The sequence below is a fragment of the Nanorana parkeri genome, unplaced genomic scaffold (assembly GCF_000935625.1).
Source record: "Nanorana parkeri isolate BGI_ZX_2015 unplaced genomic scaffold, ASM93562v1 scaffold16, whole genome shotgun sequence".
Classification (NCBI taxonomy): Eukaryota; Metazoa; Chordata; class Amphibia; order Anura; family Dicroglossidae; genus Nanorana; species Nanorana parkeri.
Window position 1 is genome coordinate 2,947,844 of NW_017306284.1, and position 21,556 is coordinate 2,969,399.

At 42.7% G+C, this 21,556-nt stretch overlaps 1 protein-coding gene across 1 annotated transcript in view; it reads left to right on the forward strand.

Annotated features, from left to right (window-relative positions):
- BAALC (brain and acute leukemia, cytoplasmic) overlaps positions 1-1,596 on the forward strand; it is a 49,310-nt gene extending 47,714 nt beyond the window's left edge. Inside the window, exon 3 of the mRNA XM_018559196.1 lies at positions 1,360-1,596. Within this exon, the coding sequence (XP_018414698.1) occupies positions 1,360-1,470 (111 nt within the window). The 3' untranslated portion in view covers positions 1,471-1,596. The remainder of the gene's footprint in view (positions 1-1,359) is intronic.
- Positions 1,597-21,556: the final 19,960 nt, after the last annotated feature.

Sequence of the window (21,556 nt, forward strand, 5' to 3'; positions counted from 1 at the left end):
TTCCACATATAAGCTAAACCGTTGAGGTTGATTGACCCTTTAAAATCTCATTACTGCATATTATATTTTTTATTTAATACCTCTGAACATGCTAGCTGAACTTCAGGCTATAAAAGACATATTGCAGCTCTGTATTTATTAATAAATCATTCAATGTATTCTGGTCGCCAATCCACAGAAACGATGTCCTTGAACTAGAAAGAGTTCTGAAAAGGGCAACTACATTAATTAGGGTTTGGAGGACCTCAGTTATGAGAAACAATTACAAAGATTTAATTTTATTACCTAATTAGGATCACAATGTATACATGTATCAAAGGTTTCTATATAAACTGTACTAACCTTTTCAGGTACCTGAAGAAGATACATGGTGACTATTTAAGTTTGGGTGAAAATGTTTAACTAAGAAACAAGTTCTTTACTGCTAGAGCAGTTAAAATGTGGAAGTGGTATTAGCTGTGTTGATAAATGTTCCAGTCCAGTCAATGATACCTTTCTCAGTCAGTATATGGGAATTCTTAAAGTCAATGGCAGATTGGTCCAGGCATTTATCCGATCGCCAGTATGGGATCAGGAAGGATTTTTTTTTAACCCTCTTACAGAAAATTGGCCTATGCTTTTTCGGGGGTTTTTGCCTTCCTCTGGATCAGACACATAAACTCACACACAGAGGTTCAATTTGATGGACCTGTGTCTTTCAACCATGTCTACTATGTAAATATGTAATTTTTTAAAATGAAAATAATGTAAGTACCTGAATTTGACTCGGTATCAGAATAATTTATTCTGCTGTAAAGTAACACTCGCAACGGAAGAGGAAAGGGGAGCACTAGATGCCAATCAAGTGTGCTCATGCAGATTATCTGACAAGGAACAAGCTGATAGAAGAAAGCTTATGAGCAGAGAGATGACCTCATTTGTCTTCTGCTGTCCCTTCAATGGCTAGTCAACTGTCTGGGGGCGGGGGAGTCTCAGCAGTATATTCTCTAATTGTAAGATAGAAAGTGGTGTCAACCTTATTTACTGTGCCATGTGGCAAAACTAAGAATTGGCAGATATAGGACAGCTTCCATATAGCTATGTATTTCATCTGTGTGTTTAGTTGTTTGCCTTGATTTCAATTTTACATAATAAACCCTCCATCCTGTATCATTTCTGCACTATACCCACAGTCCAAGTTTCTTCTTATACACCTGCCCATCATAAACTACCAGTTGAAGTCATTGCTCCCATACTGCAATGCCAGAATTCTAGCCACTAAGCCAACATTCTGCCTGTGTTCTGCAGTCTATTATGCATGTAATGCATGTATTATCTCCAGTCTGGCTGATTATAAAACCATGTTATTCTTTTCTGCAGGCCAAAAGGGACAGCAAACGAATCCCTAAGAAAGAAGTGACAATCAACTTATCAAAAAACATAAGGCAGATGGATGCCGACGGGCGCATTACAGAGAACTGCGTCAATTAGTGCCGATCAGAGGAACCCCAGAGGGACACTTTAGGAATCGTTTGAGCACTTTCTTTGAAGGGCTGAAAGCCATTGGGAGAAGAGATTCTGCAAAGAATTAACACATTATTTTACAGAAGTGTTTTGGGCTCTTCTGCAAGCATATTTACTGCTGCTAAGACAGGAAAATAGGCCTTGAAGCAAAAGCCTTCATTGGCAATGAGAAGATGGGAGTATGACAGGATATGTCTACAATCATAGACAACCTGTGGCACGCTGCATATTAATAGGCTATTATAGATCTTTCTAGTGTAGAGCATCCTTCAGTGAGCGAAGGATGATACTCAGAATTATGCTATCAATATGAAAAACATAAAGCATCTGAGACTTCTTCCTTTAATAAATCTTATTTATATATTCTGCTTTACCGTGTCTTATAACACTTGCCTGATAACCAAAAGAGTGGTGCAAGTCGTTTTATGTTTTTACTATATTTATTTTTGATTTTGTTGCCTTTTTGGTTTCAAGGGTTGAAAAGGAGAGCTTTGTGTTGTGATTTTACTACTCCTGTAAGTGGCTGTGTGTTTTTCAATGGCTTGGATTCTGCATGCAATAAGTGGCAACCTTGAATCGCTAGATGCTAAGCCAAATGTTTCTGCATACAGGAAACTCATCGTAACACCTCCTATCTGCAACTCTCAAACCGTCATGTGCTTATAAGAGTTCTAAGTCTAAGAGAAGGTTGGGGGAAGGGTAATGCAGAAGTCACTTCAAGATGGACCTGTCTAGACATGTTGCCTTTGCATTAACGATGAAAGTCAACATCAGTAGTTCACAAGTCGAGTCTATAGGGACCAATAATATAAGTAATCATATTTCCATTTTCCCCATGGTGATTTAAGAAGAGAATTTATTATCTACAAAGTCACATTATAGTGATATGCCCTCACAGGCCACTTTTATTGTTCTACCCCTGTACCTATCCTTACTGACTGCGGTATATTATTTACCTATAAATATTTATTCCCTTTTTTACATTGCCTAAAGTACAGCTCCACCTTTAATGAAACCACCCAATTAAGCTAAACTCCCCCCCCCGCTCACCTAAGCTAACTTTTTAGCACAATTTACCCTCCACCCCATCTGTTTACTTGCCTTTTCTGATGAAATTCTCTTTATTACTGGCTACACATGCACAGATCTTCGGTATACTCCCCCACAAATCTGTCCCTTAAGCTGGCCTTAGATCAAACCAACCAACAGTACTTTTTGACTTTGGGCAATCTAATCTTCAACAAATTTGGACATCCATGGTGATGCCTAAATTTGACCTTAATGAAATTCCAGCTGCTAGCTCCATTCGGGCCGGCCACTGTCAGAATACAATGCAAGCAGCAGGGGATTCGTCCATCAATGCTCACAAGCGTTGATGGAGGAATCTGTTATATTTGCCTTATTCAGCCCGCAGGTGGAACAAAGAAAATATAAGCGTGTATACCCTAGAAAGACAAAAAAAGTGATTGTACAACAAACACATAATTGCACCAATGTCGCCATCAAACACATGGATCTTCTTTCCTTGCTGTTTGATATCCAGGTAGATATCTCTGTACTTTAAATACTGGGTTTAGCCCATGTACTCGTCAATTGTCTATACCTTATAGGTACACCTATAGGCTGGGTGCATGGTGGGGATGACCAGACATGGCTCAATATTGGCAACAGTCAAGTATTTGAAGGGCTCGTTATCATACACAATCATTTTTCAACATTCTAATAAATCTTTGTGGTTGCCCAGCAGTGATTCCTCTTGGATGGTCCTCTTTCATCCAAGTCTTGCATCTGCAGGTTAACTACATCCAATATATAAGCTGTGGTTGATCCTGGAGATGCATGATCTAGATAAACCTTTCTCAACCAGGTTTCTGATGTGAAGGGGGCTCCTGATGTGAAGGGAAAACTCTGATGAGAAAGGCAGGGACTCTGATATGAATTGAAGATTCTGATGGGAAAGGGGGGCTTCTGATTTGAAGGGGGACTTCTGATGTGATGAGTATTTGCGATGTGAAGGGGGTGGGGGCTTCTAATGTGAAGAAGGCTCTTGATGTGAAAGTGGGGAGGGGGGGGGGCTTCTAATGTGAAGAAGGCTCTTGATGTGAAAGTGGGGAGGGGGGGGGGCTTCTAATGTGAAGAAGGCTCTTGATGTGAAAGTGGGGAGGGGGGGGGGCTTCTGATGTAAGGGGGGGGATTCTGATGTGAAGGGGCCTCCTGAAGTGAAGTGAAAACTCTGATGTGAAAGGGAAGGACTCTGATATGAAAGGGGTCTCTGATGTGAGGAGGATCCAGATTTGAAGGAGGGATTCTGGTGTAAAGGGGGAACCACTGTTTTGTGTGGAATCCTCCCTTCAAATCCATACCAGGCCCATATCTGGGATAATGGTCTTAAAGGGATTTTAGAGCGGTCACAAGTCAGTTTTTACACGTTTAAATTATGATTTTTACATTTTAGGGGCGGTGCCTCAAGATTTTTCATAATTTTAAAGGGTACTGTGACTGAAAAAAGGTTGAGACTACACTAATCCAGAGAAACCTGGGCAGGGTACCCCCTGACTGTGCAAGTGTACATTGGTGTTTTGCTATAACTCTTTAACACTGTGATTTCAGCTGTACAGCTTAAGCAGTGTGCAAGTTACTGAACAAGCTGATGCAATTCTACAGGACATTGTCTTTTACTGCAAACAGAAGGAACAGTTCTTGTATGGTTCAATGAGTCCTTCAAACAGCATCAGATCAGCAAGTGTATAGCTAGAAACCCACGTATTTTAGCCTTTAACAGAAAAAATATAAGGTACAATTAAAACAAGGACAGGTTTTTGCTCCCTAATATTTTGCTAAGGGCCATGGCACACTTATGATACTTTTTAGCTGCCCTGTTGCTGGTGGGTTATAACCAGTGACAGGATTGCTCAAAAGAGCAGAGGAAATTCTTGCATCATTAGTGTCACTCCTAGCTGACAGAAACGTTGCCAAATGTCACTGCCCATCAACTTATTAAAATCTTGCTCATCTGGCTAGGAACCAATACCATAGAACAGGGTCATCCCTATAATGTGGCAGCCGGAGGCAGTTGCCTCAGCCAGCATCTCAATGGGTCAAGTGGGCCAGAGCGTCCCAGGTTGCTAAGAGTTCTTAGCAACCTGTGACATTCTAACTGGTGTCACTGGTTGCCAGGAGCTGAGCAGGACACTCTGGCTGGCATCCTGCCCAGATCCTGGCAACTAGTGACGTCAGTGAACTTGGCAGGACCATGCAACCCCCGGCCTCAGACAGCAAAAAGTGCAGGGACAACTTCCATGCAAGCAGGTGAGTATTTCTCTCCCCTGTACATTGATCCTGTTGCTTGCAGGTTGTTTTCAGCGACTGTATCTCAAGTGTGACAGGGCACAAGCCTTTGTCACTTTTCCACTGCTTCAGACATCCTACACAACCTAAAAGCTAAACTCCAGGCAGATGTCGAAACACCAATTAATGCAGCTATATGTTCATTAAAATCAATAAAAGCAACAAATGTACAATATATGTTCAGTAGAGGCTGTATCGTGAGGCTAGCCGAAAAGACAATCCTGTAGCAAGGAAAACACCAGTTCACATACTTTATATAAATTGAAAATGTCTGTTGGCTGCTTGCCTGGAGTTTACCTTTTAAAATGGCTTTTCTTGACAAAACCATAGAAAACCAAAATATATTAAACTCCTCTTTATGACCTCTTAAACTTAGTTACAGAAAACTGATCAGCCACAACATTATGATCACCTGCCTAATATTTAGAAGGTCCTTTTTTGCCACCAAAACATCCCTGACCCATAGAGGCATGGACTCCCCTAGGCCTCTGAAGAGATGTTGTGGTATCTGGCACCAAGCCGTTAGAAGCAGATCCTGTAAGTTGCGAGGTGGGGCTTCCTGTGCTCCTCACTTGCATCAGTGAACCTTAGCAGCCCATGACCCTGTTGCTGGTTCACCGGTTCTCCTACCTTGGACCACGTTTGGTAGGTCCTGACCCCCTGCAGACCGAGAACATCCCACAAGAGCTGCAGTTTTGAAGTTGCTCTGAGCCAGTCCAGTCATCACAATTTGGCCCTTGTCAATGTTGCTCAGATCCTTTATTCTGCTTCCAACACATCACCTTCAGGGACAAAATGTTCACTTGCTGCCTAATATATTCAACCCACTTTCAGGTCCCATTGTAACAAGATTATCAATGTTATTCACTTCATCTCTTAGTGGTTATAATGTTATGGCTGATCGGTGTAGCTGAAGAGCTAAAACTTCCAATGTGGCTAGTCAGCAGGATGTTCTGGGACTGACATTGTCCAGTTTATGAGTCACAGATTTCCCATGTCTACTGTAAGTCCCCTCTTGCACTAAAGGGGTTAAATAACTCTTCTGAAGGGCTATTGTAATGTCACGACGCACATCAACCTGTGCTGTGAAACATTTTTTTTATGTCATTCTTTCATTCTTCCGGTGATTGCCTTTGTGTGGGATGTGTCCTTGCTTTCCTTTCCTTGAATCCATTATTTCATCCATAGGACTTTGTACGTACAGCTCCAACCTAGTATGACATGGCTGTGAGGCAGGTCATTAGTCACTGTGGTCTGTATCTTTCTTTTCAGGATTCATTCATTCTTATCTAATGCTTTTATGATATTTTAATAAAAGTTCTTCTACTCAGAATACTAGTTTCATTGTTCCTGTGTTCTCCTGATATGTTTTTATCTTCTATAAAGGTCTTAAAAAATGTGTTTTTGCTGCACTTATTTAACAACTACTGTTGTGTGTGGTTTTCCGGCGCAGGAAAATCTTTGCTTATAGCCCACTCCAGTCTACCTTATGCACCACAATCCCCCTCCCCTACCTCCCTCTATTTAATTGCTCCTATAGAAAAAATATATATCTAAATGCCCCTTTTACTCATTTAAATCGACAGTCGCGCATCATTCCGGTCATCTCTCTTCCTTGTACAAGACTTGTGATCCTTCTTCAGGTGTATACATCACTGCCTATGTGATTTGGACACTTGCTATTGCCTGTGCAGTGGAAGAGTCCCCCATGGATCCAAAACAGGAGTTTCAGCAGTGATGTCAGAAAATGGGGGCCGTCACTTTTTCTGTCAGCTTGTATTGTCATCTTGAAACAATGGACCTTTCCCCCTTTCATTTAAAATTACATCATAAGGCAGCTCCTCGTGCTGATATGAAATCATCTTATATTCATTAGTTAAACAAACATTTTTTTACTCTTACTTATAATTACTGTTTTTCCACTTCCTGGTTAAGTAAGTCACTGGTGATGTAGCCCTGGCCTCACAGATGCATCCTGGGAACATCACCAGTGCCTTCCTGGGAAATCTCATCTGTAAACAGCAAAATCTCACCAGATCTTGGGGAAATGCATTGCCCCTCAGATGGTGTGTACTGTCACATCCAGAAGGCAGGCTCAGAGTTCCAGGAAGTAAAGGGAGATGGATTAATCCGCCCTTAGCAAAAATGGCCACCATGTGAAGAATAGGGAAGAAAACCAAAATAAGGTATGCAAAGAATAAAAGCCTTTCATTATCTAGAAGTATCTGCTTGTAGATTGCCATTACTAAACATTTCTAAAGGTGGCTTGTAATTTTTAAGATATCGGTGAAGTTCCTCTTTGTCAGATTATTCCTTTTTTATTAAGAAGAGGAAAAATATTTCAGCCTTCATACACCACACTTCTTTATTAGCCAAGCCAAAGAGGAGATGTCTGTGGGTCACAAGTTAAGAGAAGACAAGCCTTTCCATCATTGTCATCAGTGGGGCTACACCCACACAGCAAAGGTTAACTGCTCGTTTTAATCTAGGGACTAAAATAAAAAAGTTATGCTCACCTGAACCCCAAAGCTGGCCAGCTGTCACAGCACTACTTCCAGCTTGTCTCTGATTCTGCTGCATCGATGGTATTTCCCTCGACGTCCTCATGTCTTATACACAGTGTATTGGACGTGATGACTCATTGAACCTTAAACCGCTGCAGCTGTGAGCGGCCGGCATCTCTCCTCTCACAGTGCTCAGCCTCCTGTCACAGTCTGGCAGAGCAGTGTGTGAGCGGAGACAGTCAGCACTGTCTCCTCCCTGCACCGCTTGCACAGCCTCCTGTGACAGCTGTCAGAAAGGACAGCGGGTACAAACACTCAGTGATCGCTGAGTGTTTGTAGGTGATTGAGGACATAGTATGTTGACTATATCCTCAATTATGAATGAATGGGAAGTATTCGTTGCATCCCTAGTTTTTAAACAAAGTTTTTTTATTTATTTTCACAATACTAAATGTGAAGCTGGTGCCTTTAGATCTCCTTAAAACAGAACTGGAAAAAATATTCTTAACAATGGCATTGGGGCTACCCCCGCACTGCAAAGGTTAACTGCTCGTTTCTGTCTAGGGAGGAAAATAACAAAATTATACTCACCCTATTCTTGTAGCCGGCTTGCTGTTAGACCGGTCCTTCCAGCATTTCTCCCACTCAGCTGCAGCGGTCTGGCAAAGTAGAGAGCTGGATGGGGATGTGAGTGGGTGGAGCTGGGAAGGAGTAATGAAAAAAACAGAGTACTCATTTCCTAGCATAGTGCTTCTGCAATGGGAGATACTAGGAAAGCAGAAATAAATGAAAGAGGTAAGCATGCAGAAAGATCTTCAGTATCTGACACACTTTCACACTTTCAGGTGTGTTGAATGCCTGGGCACGGTCACCCTCTTCTCTATGGTTTGCTTCCGCCAGCCTCCAGTGGCGTAGGGGCCAGTAGAAGAAACCAGAGGGGGACCAAACCTCCAAACTCACAGAAGTGTTAGATATTCTTCAGCAAGTTCTTAGCTTTTCAACGGAGTGAAAATCAGCAGCGGGAACTGATGAGAATTCTTTTTCTTTTTTGCAGGGAGAGCTATTTTTTTTTTTTTTTTTATTAGTTATCTTTTAATTCATTTTAAGATGCAAATTTTAAAAAGAACTAATAACGTTAATTTTGACAGAACATGGCAAATGAATTTGAGGAGAAACAAAGATAATTTACCAAAGAGTTGTGACTGCAGATTGCTTAGCTAAACCGCACACCAAATGCTTTTCTATTTGACTATTAAAAATACAAAAAAAGCTGTTTTAGTATTTTGTCTTCCTTGAAGATGTTATTTTTTTCTCAGATTTGCTATCCTTCACTGCACATAAACATATAGAAGATCTAAGTATTCGTGTCGCATAAGCAAATTACAGGCCGCATTCTAGGACTCGTCTGATAAAGGAGCTCCAGGTTATTTCAGTCCAATATTATAAGCCAAGAAAATAAGAAAGAAGGTAAATGCTATGTCTGTTTCTTGAGCTCGCTGAGGCATAGATAATTAAAATAACTATACTGTTGACACATACTGTTTAGCTATCATAGAAATGTTTGGAGATACTCTGATTATTTGCATAGTGGGAAAATGGCTTAATATTTTTTTCTTTTAAAAAATAGCTCTGGAAGCCAGAGATGGAATCAGGATTAGATGTAGAGAAATGACAGGAACTCTTGGCATAGTTTTGTTATGGGTAGGTCTTGGGATGCCTCCTTAGGTGCATGGGTATCTGACCTGAGCCATGTCACTGCATACACTTGGCAGTGCAGAAGGTCGCAAACACGGCATGTAGGCTGCATGGTGCACTGATCTCATTCCTGGAATGACCAGCTACCCTTGACAAGGGTATTTTCAGAGGGACCCCCTTTGTACACCCAAAACCCCTCCTCCATTAACTTACTGTGACCTCCCCCCACAACCCGTTTTACCCAACAGGTCACACCAGACTTGTATGGATTTCCAAAGGCCACAGCAGCCACTTGTATTTTTTATAAAATATCAAAATACAAAATTAAATACAAAATAAACCAAAATATTCTCTTAACCAATTAACACAGTTATACAGACTAAACCCAGGTTTCCGAATCCCTGAAGGCACTTAAAATAACCAGAATGCCATCCCATCACCTGTATCTGCGGTTTCAGATGACTAATAATAGGGTCCCCAGCCACAAACCACCGCCTCGGGGACCAATATCGGTTAACCGCAGACACTCCACATCCCAAACAAATGGTCAACCAACTAACCACCACTTAAAGAACACCATACCTATGATGGGTCCCCAATCCTTGTCATTAAACCCACGGCATCCATACAGCCTTCAAGGACCCCAAACCGCCACCAGACTGCCATGACAAGATGAACCCGAACTACACAAAAACAAAACAACAAAACAAAAACAAAAATGAGAACACAGCAATCATAAAACAAAAACCACCAAAAGCAAAAACAACAACAGGACGGGGGGAGGGCAAATCCTTGTCTGTCTCCTGTCTTCTTCTCTCCTGGAATGTTCCTCCGGATCCACATGTAGACAACCTACTGAAATCCCACCTCCTGTGAATTTTAACCCTTTTTCTTCTGGCTCCCCTTCTCCCCCTATCATGCTGACATTCCTCCCAATTCCCTCCTTTCCTTGTGCTCCATGTCTTTCTTTAATGCTTCAAACACAGCCCGTTAAAGCCCAATCCCAGCCAAAGCTTGTATTTTTGTAATGGGTGGAGTAAATAGTTTTGCCAATTTTTTTTATTTCTGTCTGTGATCTGTTGGGGAGATTTGATGCCAATTGCTGTCCCTGTGACAAAAGGTTGTGACAAAAAAAAAAAAAACAAGTTGTGTGATGACTAACATCATTCCACCCAGAAGACTGAGGACATCATGTGAGTGCAGTGCATTGTGGACCTGCATTACCATGGTGTCCTGCACTCACATACTGCTGGAGAAGAAGAGGACCCTGCATGGCACATGACCAGCCTGAAGACATCCGGAAAAGGTATGGGTAAATAAAACCCTATGCAATACATTGTGGGGGATGTAGCACGGGAGGACAGAATGTGAATTACAAATTTCCACCCCAGTGAAAATGTATTGAATACAACAAACACAAGCAACCTGCCCAGATGGTTTTCCTCAAAGCAGATATCTGTTTACCAAAGCTTGGAGGCCAGTGTCTACAGCAGCTGGGTCATATGGGCTGCACCAAGCCTCAACATTTACAACTGTGATTGATCACTTTCCCTCTTCTGTCCACTTCTGCATTCTTAATGTAGGTAAATGGGATGCAGGGGGTGCTGAGAGGAGTCAGAAGGCTCTTTATAGTTTAAGAAACATAAAACCATTTCTCCTTCCTCTTGTAGCTTCATCAGTACAGCTACATAGAAGTCCTACATAAATAGAGCATTCTAGCATTCGATTTACCTAAAACAATCGCATGATACAAGAGACAGAGCTTGTATTAAAGAGCTTCCTAGGGCAGCAGACAACCTCACAGTTTGAAACTGATTTTGCTGCTGGATGGCAGTTTGGTGTTCTACAAGGTGTAGACCAGTTGACCATTCTAGGCTTCTAGCTCTTTTAAAGAGGCTGAAGAACAACTCATACATTTTGAGGTTTAAAGTGAAAATAAACTCAGGAGTTACATCTTAACCCCTTCATGACTGAGGCCCTTTTTTCCATTTTTGCACCCATGTTATATTCCACATTTTAGGCCTGAAAATGACGTAAAACCCCCCAACATTATATATTTTCTGAATGCCAAGACCCTATAGAATAAAATGGTGGTAGTTGAAAATTTTTATGTATGGAGGGTGGCTTCTTTTGTTCCCCATGGTTCCTGTGTGTGTCCAAGCTCACTCCCATGATGGACTACAGTCTAAATACAAATTAGCTAACAAAACGTGAAATTGTAGTCCATCACGGGAGTGAGCTTGGAGCCATGGCTACTTTAAAACACACACAGGGACCATGGGGAACCAAAGTAGCCACCCTCCAGAAGGAAGGACAGTGTCAGTACAAATTCAGGGCCGGTGCACACCTAGACGACTCTTGACCGCGTGGTCACAGAGTCTCCCAGCACAGCCGGTCACGCTGTGCGTGCCATTATTTTCTAATGGCACACCAGTTGTGCCGGGTGGATCGCGCGGTTTCCCACCGCGATTCCGCCCCGTGCATCCGAACACCAGCAGCTGCGTGTCGTGTATCGCAAAAAAATTACCTTTTTTTCTGCGATTGCCGCATGGATGTCACCCCATTAAAATCAATGGGGCCGCGTGACAATGGCTGTTTGCATTGTGCAGGACCGTGATCTCCCGGGATGCAAAATCGCTCAGGTCTACACCGGGGCTTAGAAATTATTTTAGGATCTAAAGCCGAGTGATACCCAAATAGTTATCCCAAATAATTTCTTAATAGGGTACTCGAATGCATTTTTGGAAGATTTAACTAGTCTCTCTTTGAGCATATTGAGCAAACTTTTTTTTTTACTTTTAATTCTTTTATTTCTAACATTAGGAAAAAAAATGTATCCAAAAACATTTGGCATGGATTTTTTATTTAGAGAATGTACTAATGCACAGCTGTAATCCTTTAAACAACAAGTCATATGCAGGTCAGCAGATATCCATGTACGTCAATGGTCTAGTATGGATGACAGTTCTATGGCTGATTTTGACTTGCTTCGTATTGGGTTTCTTTGAACGCAGCAACTCCTAATGAGATGTGTTTGCATTACAGGCAAAGCAGGTAAAACACAGACGTTTGCCTATTAGTCAAAAAAATGAATTCGAGCAGAGCTGTGCTTAAATGCAAAATGCAATATCCTGCAGTTTTACTTTGGATTAAATTGGTTAAAAACTAAAGTAAATCTAAAGTAAAATATGTGCATAAACCCCGCTTGATTATGTGGCTGAGCCACTGCGATCATAAGTTCATTGCTTTGTCCTCTATTGTTCATTATCTTACAATTAAATCTAATAAACAAATCCTATAGGAATACGTCAGCTACTTTGTCAAAGACAAATCACGTCAGGCATTATAAACAAGTTCAGCTGGGTAATTTTTTTCCTGTGCTCTTCCAGAAGAGGCAATTGAGTTATGATTGTGAGAACATTTTGCACTAAGCATCTCCGTCTTTGCCTTGTATGAGTCAGGCTGCGGGGAGCGAGCTATTTTTATTAGTCTCAGCAAATTCTGTTGTGTAGCCCTGTTTGTTCTGCCCTAATACTACCAGTGTAATTTAACACTGTGGAAATGAAAAATGAATCACCAAGAGATGTGCTAATAATTAGCATTTTTCATTTTTCAGAATTTCACTTTGGCTAGAAATGTTTTAAAGCGGAGGTAGTGAATACAAATTAAAGAAGGTCCGGAGAGCAAAATTCTCATCGAGCCGATGTCCGAATAGCGGTTGGCGCAGAACAGCCACTCAGTCTGTTTCTGGACCATTTAGGCTGCATTCACACCAACAGCTGCACTGCAACATAAGCTTCCGGTGTGTTTTCCCAGACACAGAGCTGATGCATCGATTCCGGTGTGCCCCTTACATTGTTTTTCCTCACCAGAGTACAATGTTTTTCCCATCACCCTGCCCGTTTACATTGTTTGTCCCTACCAGAGTGCCCTTTTACATTGTTTTCCCCCATCATCATTGGTTGTACCCATCAGGGGCACTCTGATGGGGGCAGCTAGTTTAAGGGGGCACTCTGAAGGGGGCAGCTAGTGTAAGGAGGCACTCTGATGGGGGCAGCTAATGTAAGGGGCCACTTTGATGGGGACAGCAAATGTAAGGGGGCACTCCGATGGGGAAACTCTGGGGCAATCTAAAGGGGAGCTCTTATGGGGACACTTTGGGGCAATACAAAGGGGCACTCTTATGGGAAAAAGCAATGTTGGGGAGCACGCTAATAAGAACAAGCAATACAAGGGGGCATTGTGATGGGGAAAAACAATGTAAAGGGGCACTCTAATGGGGACAAACAATTTAAAGGGGCATGCCAGAAACGATGCATTAGCACTGTGTAAGTGCAGCCGCTGGTGTGAATGCAGTCTAAACGGCGAACTGTGGTCCCCCTTAAAATACCTACCAGACCTAAAGGGTCTGGTATCATTTGGGGGGGAACCTCATGCTTTTTTTTTTTTCTTCTGTGGACTGTCTAATGTCACTTTGCTGCAAAAAAAAAAAAGCGTCCAATAGGAAAATTTGTATATACTACTGCTAACCTGCTAACGAAAATTCGGATTTTTTTTTTTTTAAGTAGATGGTTAACACAATAAAACTTAATTCGGTAAAGAAATTTGGATACATCCAAAATTTTCATTATCTGAAATTCATATTCGTTTGCATTAGTTATTTCTGTCATTCGGAAATTCGGATGCATCCGAATGTATGAATTTCCAAAAATTCATCCGAATAACGAATCTTTCCGAAACGAAGCACACATGTCTAATCCTAATTGGCCAATGAGACAAACCTTGTGGGTCCATCACTTTTATTTTACTTCTTTCCATTTCAGTATAGGTAAGTCACGGACCTGAAACAAGCATCTGTATAACAGATGTTAGACCGCTGATTTGAACATGTCTGTTTTGGTTCTGTGACTTAGGGGTCTATTCACAAAGCATGATCTAGCCGTAGCTTCGGCTGATCCTTTGGCTAGCTTCAGCCCCAGGACCCCTTCGGTTCAGTAGAAACGAAGGGCTGCTCTACGAGCTATTCACTATAGACCTACAGCTCCCGCAGTCGGCCGAGCGGCTCAGTCGAGCTGAAGGCATATGCTTCGGCTCGACAGAGCCGAGGTGAAAGGTGAAGCTGGCCGAACGGACGGCCATTGGCTGGCAGACAGCATGCTACTGACAGCTGGGCGGAGCCAGAAGTCATCTCATGGCTGGCTCCACTTGCATGTAGAGACAGCGTCCCCTGTTTACCAGGTAACCAGGGGACGCTGATCTGTCAGTACATTGAGAACCCAGCAGAGCCGCTGTGACATCACAGGGGCTCCGCTGAGTTCTCAGTGCGTAATGACAGTTCAGCGTCCCCTGGTTACCCAGTGACCAGGGGATGCTGAAATGTCATGAGAGCTTGTCGGAGCCGGCGGTGATATGAAAGCCGGCTCTGCTAAGCGCTCATCATAACCAGGGACGCTGTTCTGTCATTACGATAAGAGCTTAGCGGAGCCAGCTTTCATATCACTGCCGGCTCAGATAAGCTCTCATTGTAATGACAGCTGGTCCCGGCCAATAGAAAACAGTTGGGCGGAGCTAGCTGTCACTGCTAGCTCAGCCCAAAAAAATTACAGTTTTTCTATTCTGCTCGGTACCACAGAGGAATCGAGCAGAATAGCCGAGCCGAATGACATCAGCTGAGTCAAACTCCCTCTGATGTACGGTTGTTTTCAGTCGGTGTACGGCTGAAATCAGTCGTACAAGCCTGACGTGACTGAACTCCCTCTGATGTATGGCTATTTTTAGTCGGTGTACGGCTGAAATCAGCCGTACAAGCCTGAAGTCACTTCGGGTCGGTTATTCAGACGGCTGCCCTCGGCAGCTTTGTGAATAACCCCCTTAGTTATTAGTAATAAAAGGATGAAGAAAATGAGCTTAGAGCATTCCCCTTCTACAACAGATCAGGAATGTCAGCTCTGGTATTGCTACATTCTACATTTTGACAGGTGTACATTATGCAAGCAGGCTGAGTGATTGAAGTGGAATACTGAGGTCCCCCTGGAAAGTTATTTCCAAACTTCAATATTTAATTTAATGACAACATTTTGGAAGAGCAAGTATTTCAAAATGTAAAACTTGCCCCAGAAATTACTTTAAAGGGTAAGAAAACATTCAAACACTGTGTTCTGTCTGCATCTTATGTTAGGGAGATCTCCTACCACCTCGCGTCCCTGCCCCAGTTATACAAAAGAAATTGAAAACATACCTCCTAACTTTCCCCCTCATTTGGGACCAAATCCCCCTGTCCCCATTTCCTCCTCAGTTGTCCCTCTTTTTGGTGTGATGTACAGATATCTATGTACTATTTAACTACCAAATGTGTTATCTTCCACTAAAACCCTTTTTAACACCACTTAGTTATCTTTGCTATTTCAAAAAGTCAGTATAAAGGAAATGTGATGGTGAAAAAAAAACAATTCTGGGTTTAACCAATCATTTCTGGCATATCAATTCTGAATGTTCTTTTTAACTTGGGACGTGGCAGGGGTTTATTCATTACCTAAATATTGTGCTGGAAGGTGTCCCTTCTTCTCATCTCAGAGTCGGGAGGTATGGTGTAGGGATATCTCACTGGCAGGGACACTATAAAAACCTGCAAGGATAGCTATAAAAAAATGGTGGAGGTTCTAACCCTTCCAAAGCTATAATGTTTTGGCTAGAGGTCTGCTTCAAGTACACTAATATGATAAAACAAGTTTAGCAGTAAAGGAGTGGAGCCTATATGAGGGGGCACCACCGTACCTCCCAACTGCCCTTCATTTGGAGTCAAGCCCCTCTGTCCCTCTTTCCTCCTTCATTGTCCTTCTTTTTGATCTGATGTACAGATATCTTTAACCACTTGAAGACCGCGGTGTTAAACCCCCTTCCAGGCTACTTTTCAGTATTCAGCGCTGCGGTACTTTGACTGACATTTATTCCGTCATGCAACGCTGTACTGAAATTAATTTTATACCATTTTTTGGGAACAGATAGAGCTTTCTTTTGGTGGTATTTAATCAGAACTTGGGATTTTTATTTTTTACTATATAACAAAAAAGTGGCTTACATTTTGAAAAAAAACCTGTTTCCCTGTGAAATGTAATGAAACATTTATTAGCACCCCCATTTTTTGACCAAATATAAAAGACGGGGTCATGTCGGGTAAATAGACACCAAACATGTCAAGCTTTATAATTGCGCGTGCCCACAAAATCGCAAAAAACAGCCACGTCGAAAATTGGCCATAAGCGACGCTTTAAAATGTTTTACTGCTCATCAGTTTAGTGTTATCAGTGATTGATGGCCCTAAAATTATTGCTCGCACTCCGACGTTCATGGCGATATGTAACATGTGCATCACAATTGGAGCAATAGTCGTTTTCGCACATAGGTGCACCCAACGTATGTTTGCGTGTGTATGTGGAGGTGGGGGACTTTTAAAAAAAATAGTTTTTTGTTATGCTTTTTAATTTTTTTATTACTATTTATTTATTTGTTAACTTAACTTTATTGCTATCACATGGTGGGCTAAGAAGCTCCCCATGTGAGAGCCAATTTACATGACAGGTCCTCTTTATGGAGACATCAGGGGTCTCAAAGACCCCTAATGTCACCTAGGGACCCCCCAGAGAAGCTTATGAAGCAGAGATCTGCTTCACCAGCTTCTCCCTAGCTTTTGAAGCCGGTGAGTGACAGCAGAATGCGGACGTGATGTAATATACATCACTTCCTGCATTTGGGGATAGAGAGGAGATCAGAAGGAGATCTCCCTTTGATCTCCTGACACAGCGCAGCTGTGCCAGTCCCGGCCGCACCGGGCACATCGGATCTAGAGACGCCCGATTGCTTGAATGTAAACAGCCATCGCTCGAAAGTTTACATTTCTAACAGTTTCCCAACTCGTGTGCGCGCTAAGCGCCGAGCACGAGAGGGGGGTTTAAAAGGTTCTATTTAATTACCAAAAGTTTGGTTCTGTACTAAAACCTTTATCTTTTCTCTTAATTATCTTGTCTGCTATTTTGAAAAACCAGTATAAATTATTCATCAAATCAATCATTTTTGGGATATAAATTCTTAAAGCTTCTCATAACTGGATGCGTGGCAGGAGTGTGTCTATTCCCTAAATACATTGTGCTGGAAGGCGTCCATCTTTCTCATCTCAGAAAGTTGGGAGGTATGGTCACCATCACTCACATGTGCCAAGAACACATGGATCCAGAATTGGAGCCCCCAACAATATTTGCTCATTCATGAGAAGGCATTTTAGGATAATAAAGCACATGGCTTGAAATGTCAATATTTGCTTTTAAGGATGAACTGATTGAAATGTGTCTGCATGTATTTTGGAAAACAGAAAGCGCCATATGCCTGTGCTCTCAGGCTGATAAATTGCTTGTGCAGTGATTTCAGCAAAAGCCTGTTACTAAGTAATAGCTACCATGTTGTTTTTTTCCAATAACAAACACAATATGCTATTACAAGTTGTCCCAATCACTGCTGATACAGTTCTACTAGGAAGTTGGTGGTTAGTAGGGTTGCCACCTTTTCTTCAAGCCAAACCCGAACACTATAGCGCTTCGCGGCAATTGTTTTGTAAAGTATACACTATGCATGTATTTTGTAAATAAATTAAATTGGAGTTACAAAAAAGTATATCACCAGCACTCAATAGTAAAGTTGAATATGTCCTTTTTATTGGACAAAGACGTCACAGTGATCCAAAAATGGCTTTTTGGATCACTGTGACGTCTTTGTCCAATAAAAAGGACATATTCAACTTTACCATTGAGTGCTGGTGATCTACTTTTTTGTTCTGTGTTTGCACAACGCCATCCGTGGTTAATCACTGCGAGCACCGTTTTTCATTTATTGGCCGGGACTGCTGTGAGGTGTGCGGAGGGCTCCTCCATCTACTTACATTGGAGTGAATCAAAACTTGCCAGTATGCCACGGGTCCCCAGATATGCATTCTGTAGATAAGATGCAAGTGTACAAAGCAGTACCCATATACCTTGCCGCACTTCTTACCAGATATACCAAAAGTAACGGGTGCTCGTAATGACTGTGGATGGCACTGCTCACAACAGAACAACAATACAGATGTCACCAGCACCAAGATTCCATGTTACTGCAAATCCATTTTATTGATAGTTGTCATTCGAATGACAAGCGCTTTCTGGGCTGGGCAGGGTCACCTTCATCAGGCTCAGAAATGACATTCTATTATGTCCTATAAAAGTTGTACTTGTATGTAATGCTATTTCTGAGCCTGATGAAGGGGACCCTGCCCAGCTCAGAAAGCGCTTGTCGTTTGAGTGACAACTATCAATAAAATGGATTTGCAGTAACATGGGATCTTGGTGCTGGTGACATCTGTTTTGGAGTTCAGATATGTACTATTGCACATAAAAGATGCTCCCACAAAAGATGTCACAGGTTACTTGTGGCATTTTTTATGTGGGCATGTTTTATGGTCTATACTAGCCCCCCCTTTTCAATTGATATTTAATACAGTATAATATATATACGGTTACCTGTTAGTAGTGGAGACTGGGGCGCAAGACTTGGGCGGTGCCGGCTATTTGGTCCCAGATGACAGCGCATGGTGGAGACGGAGGATGATTTCGGAGCACCTCCCTGATGTCACTTCCTCCCACCTAGTTCTTTCCGCGGAGGAGAAAAACAGAGGGAGGGACTCGACAAGTGACAGTGGCGGCACCAGCAGGGAGCCACAAGTCCGGTGTGAATAATGTGCCCGGGTGTGATTCGGGCTCACACCCGAGCACATGATTCCAAAACCCGGTGTTCTATCAAAGTTTGTGACTAGGTTGGAATGTGTGACCGGTCACGTGGTCACACATTTTAACGTAATCCAACCCAGTTTTTTTGGTTATGAAATCTGTAACCGGCAATAGGTCTCACATTTTACAAAGTCGGACAGAAGTGAGCTGTCCCAGGGCAGATCGGTTCTCCTGCACATACCATCTCTGATGCCGATCTGCCCTGGACGAGCTCACAAAGCGTTGTAATGCTTGACCTAATGGGTACTCACACATTCCACCGCCAAAAAACTTGGCGGGATTACGTTAAAATGTGTGACCACGTGACCGGTCACACATTCTAACGTAGTCACAAATGTTGGTAGAACACTGAACTGTCCAGGTAAATCCCAGATGGGTGGCAACCCTAGAGACTTTGCATGTCTCTGCGGCAAAAAAATACCCATTCCTGGAACACAAGAGATCCCGTATATATTGTTTCCTTGCATTCTGGGGTAGGAGGGGGCATGGCAGTGCCATTCAAGTCAGTACGATCGGCCGCACAGGAACGTGCGGAAATAAAAAGCCCTGCATACATGAACGTGTTTTTGCGATCACACCGCATTGGAATGCAGGGCATTTTATAACTGCACGTAACTGTGCGGCTGATCGTACTGTGGGCGGGTCTACAGTGCCATTGAGTTGAATGGCACTGCCACGCCCCCGTCCCGCCCCAGAGCGCAGGGAGACTTTATATAGGCGATCCCTTGCGTTCCGGGCATGGGACATTGCGGTAGATGTGCGGGCTGGTGGAAACAAGCCCTTAAGTAGAACACCAGACATACGTTTTATTTGTTTTGTGTGTGAGAATTAAAATATAACACATAACATCTGTGTCCCCCATTCTTCAAAGGTGAGATGACAGGTTGTTGAGGAGATGAGAAGGGCGGCCCCAAACTCGTCTACAAGACGAAAGAGCTGCTCTCCACAACCCGTGCTGGCTGGCTGGCTGCCGGACAAAGATTTGTCCCTCACGGCTCCCTCTCTCCCTGATGTCACTTCCTCCCACTACAGCTGCGGAGGAGAGAAACAGGGGAGGGAGGGAGAGTCGAGGGACAGGAAACAGCGCCACCTGGCGTCCGCTGACCGCCTCAAGAAATGCAAGTATGCGGCATTGTACGGTTTGAATTATGTGCCCGGCGGGACGTGGGCCCAGACCCGAGCACATGATTCCAAACCCGTACGGGTGGCAACCCTAGTGGTTAGTGTAAACTCACGTGCATTGGAAATAAACTCTTCAGAGACAACGTCGATGATTTGAACTCTCTCATTTCACCAAGCTTCATGTGCAGAGACATTACGGTTTATTTATTAACGGGATGTCATATGTACAAATATGGCTTTCCATATGCCAGCCAATCATATAAGATAGCTCTGGTTTAAAACAGGTTGAAGAAGTAAATTGCAATTCCAAACGAGTGAAGCTAATGCTACAGATTGCTTACGCTAGCACAGTGCAACCGTGATAAAGTCAGTAAGTACAATGAAATTGTAAGGAGAACACACATAATAAAAACCGCTCCTCCACGGCTCAGGAAAGAAACGAGCCAGGTGCCTGCGGCTGGGAGCACATCCTTGCTCCAATATAAGGCCATACAAAGAAAAGCAAAAGCTGGCTGCACACAGGATTCTGCTGGGATAGTTTATTGAAGCTTGTACCACATCACTGGTGTCCCACTAGGGTTGCCACCTGTCCAGGATTCACCCGGACAGTCCAGGTTTTGAATGCTGTGTCCGGGTTTCATGGCAGCAGAAACCCGGACACAAGATGTCAGGCAGACATGGGCAACCAAAATTAAGATAGAAGCTACTGGCCCCACACTGAAAATAGTCTCAAATGTGATATTTACATATGAATGGGGCGGCGCTATTTAAATATGAATAAGCCGCAACTCATTCTCCCCAAAAAATTTCTGAGTGTCGCTAGATTGTTCGGGTTTTCGCTTGAAGAAAAGGTGGATTGGACCTTGGACGAGACACCAGTGATATGGTACAAGCTTCAATAAACTATCCCAGTGGAATCCGGTGTGCGCCCACCTTTTCTTCTGTTTGTACAATTAAAGTGTATTTAAACCCAAAAACAAAAATGTAATAAATTGTGTCTTAGCGTTCCTAAGATGTAGGGGCTGCATTCATTTTCATTTTTCAATCTCTGTTCCCTCTATTTTCACTTTTCATTCTACCATTCTCTCTACTCTATAAGGACAACAGAAACAAGATAGGATCTCTTCTCCATAACCTAGAGTGGCGTGGTTCTGTAGTCTTTAGAGATAGGTGAGAACAACGTAATTGATAACAGTCACACAGACAGAGAGCATGGGAATTTATTGGGTCACAAGATTTCTGGCAAGGTCAACAGGTTTTCTTTGCACTTATCAAACAGAAATAACAAAACACTTTCAACAGTATATTTAGCAGTATATTTAACAGTATATTTAACAGACCAAGAGGTACCACATAAGAGAATTTAATTGTTAGCATTGACACGCACGTTACCATACTGTGAGCTCTATGTAAAACACTGCAGGCAGATTTCACAGAGCTCCTCACAGAGGCGTATCTGGAAAACATAGGACTTGTAGTAGAAAATGATGGTGCCCCATGACCCCAAAACCTGGCTTGTGTCGGGACAGTTCTGACAATACCTTCCACTGATCCCAGCATAAAGTATTGTTA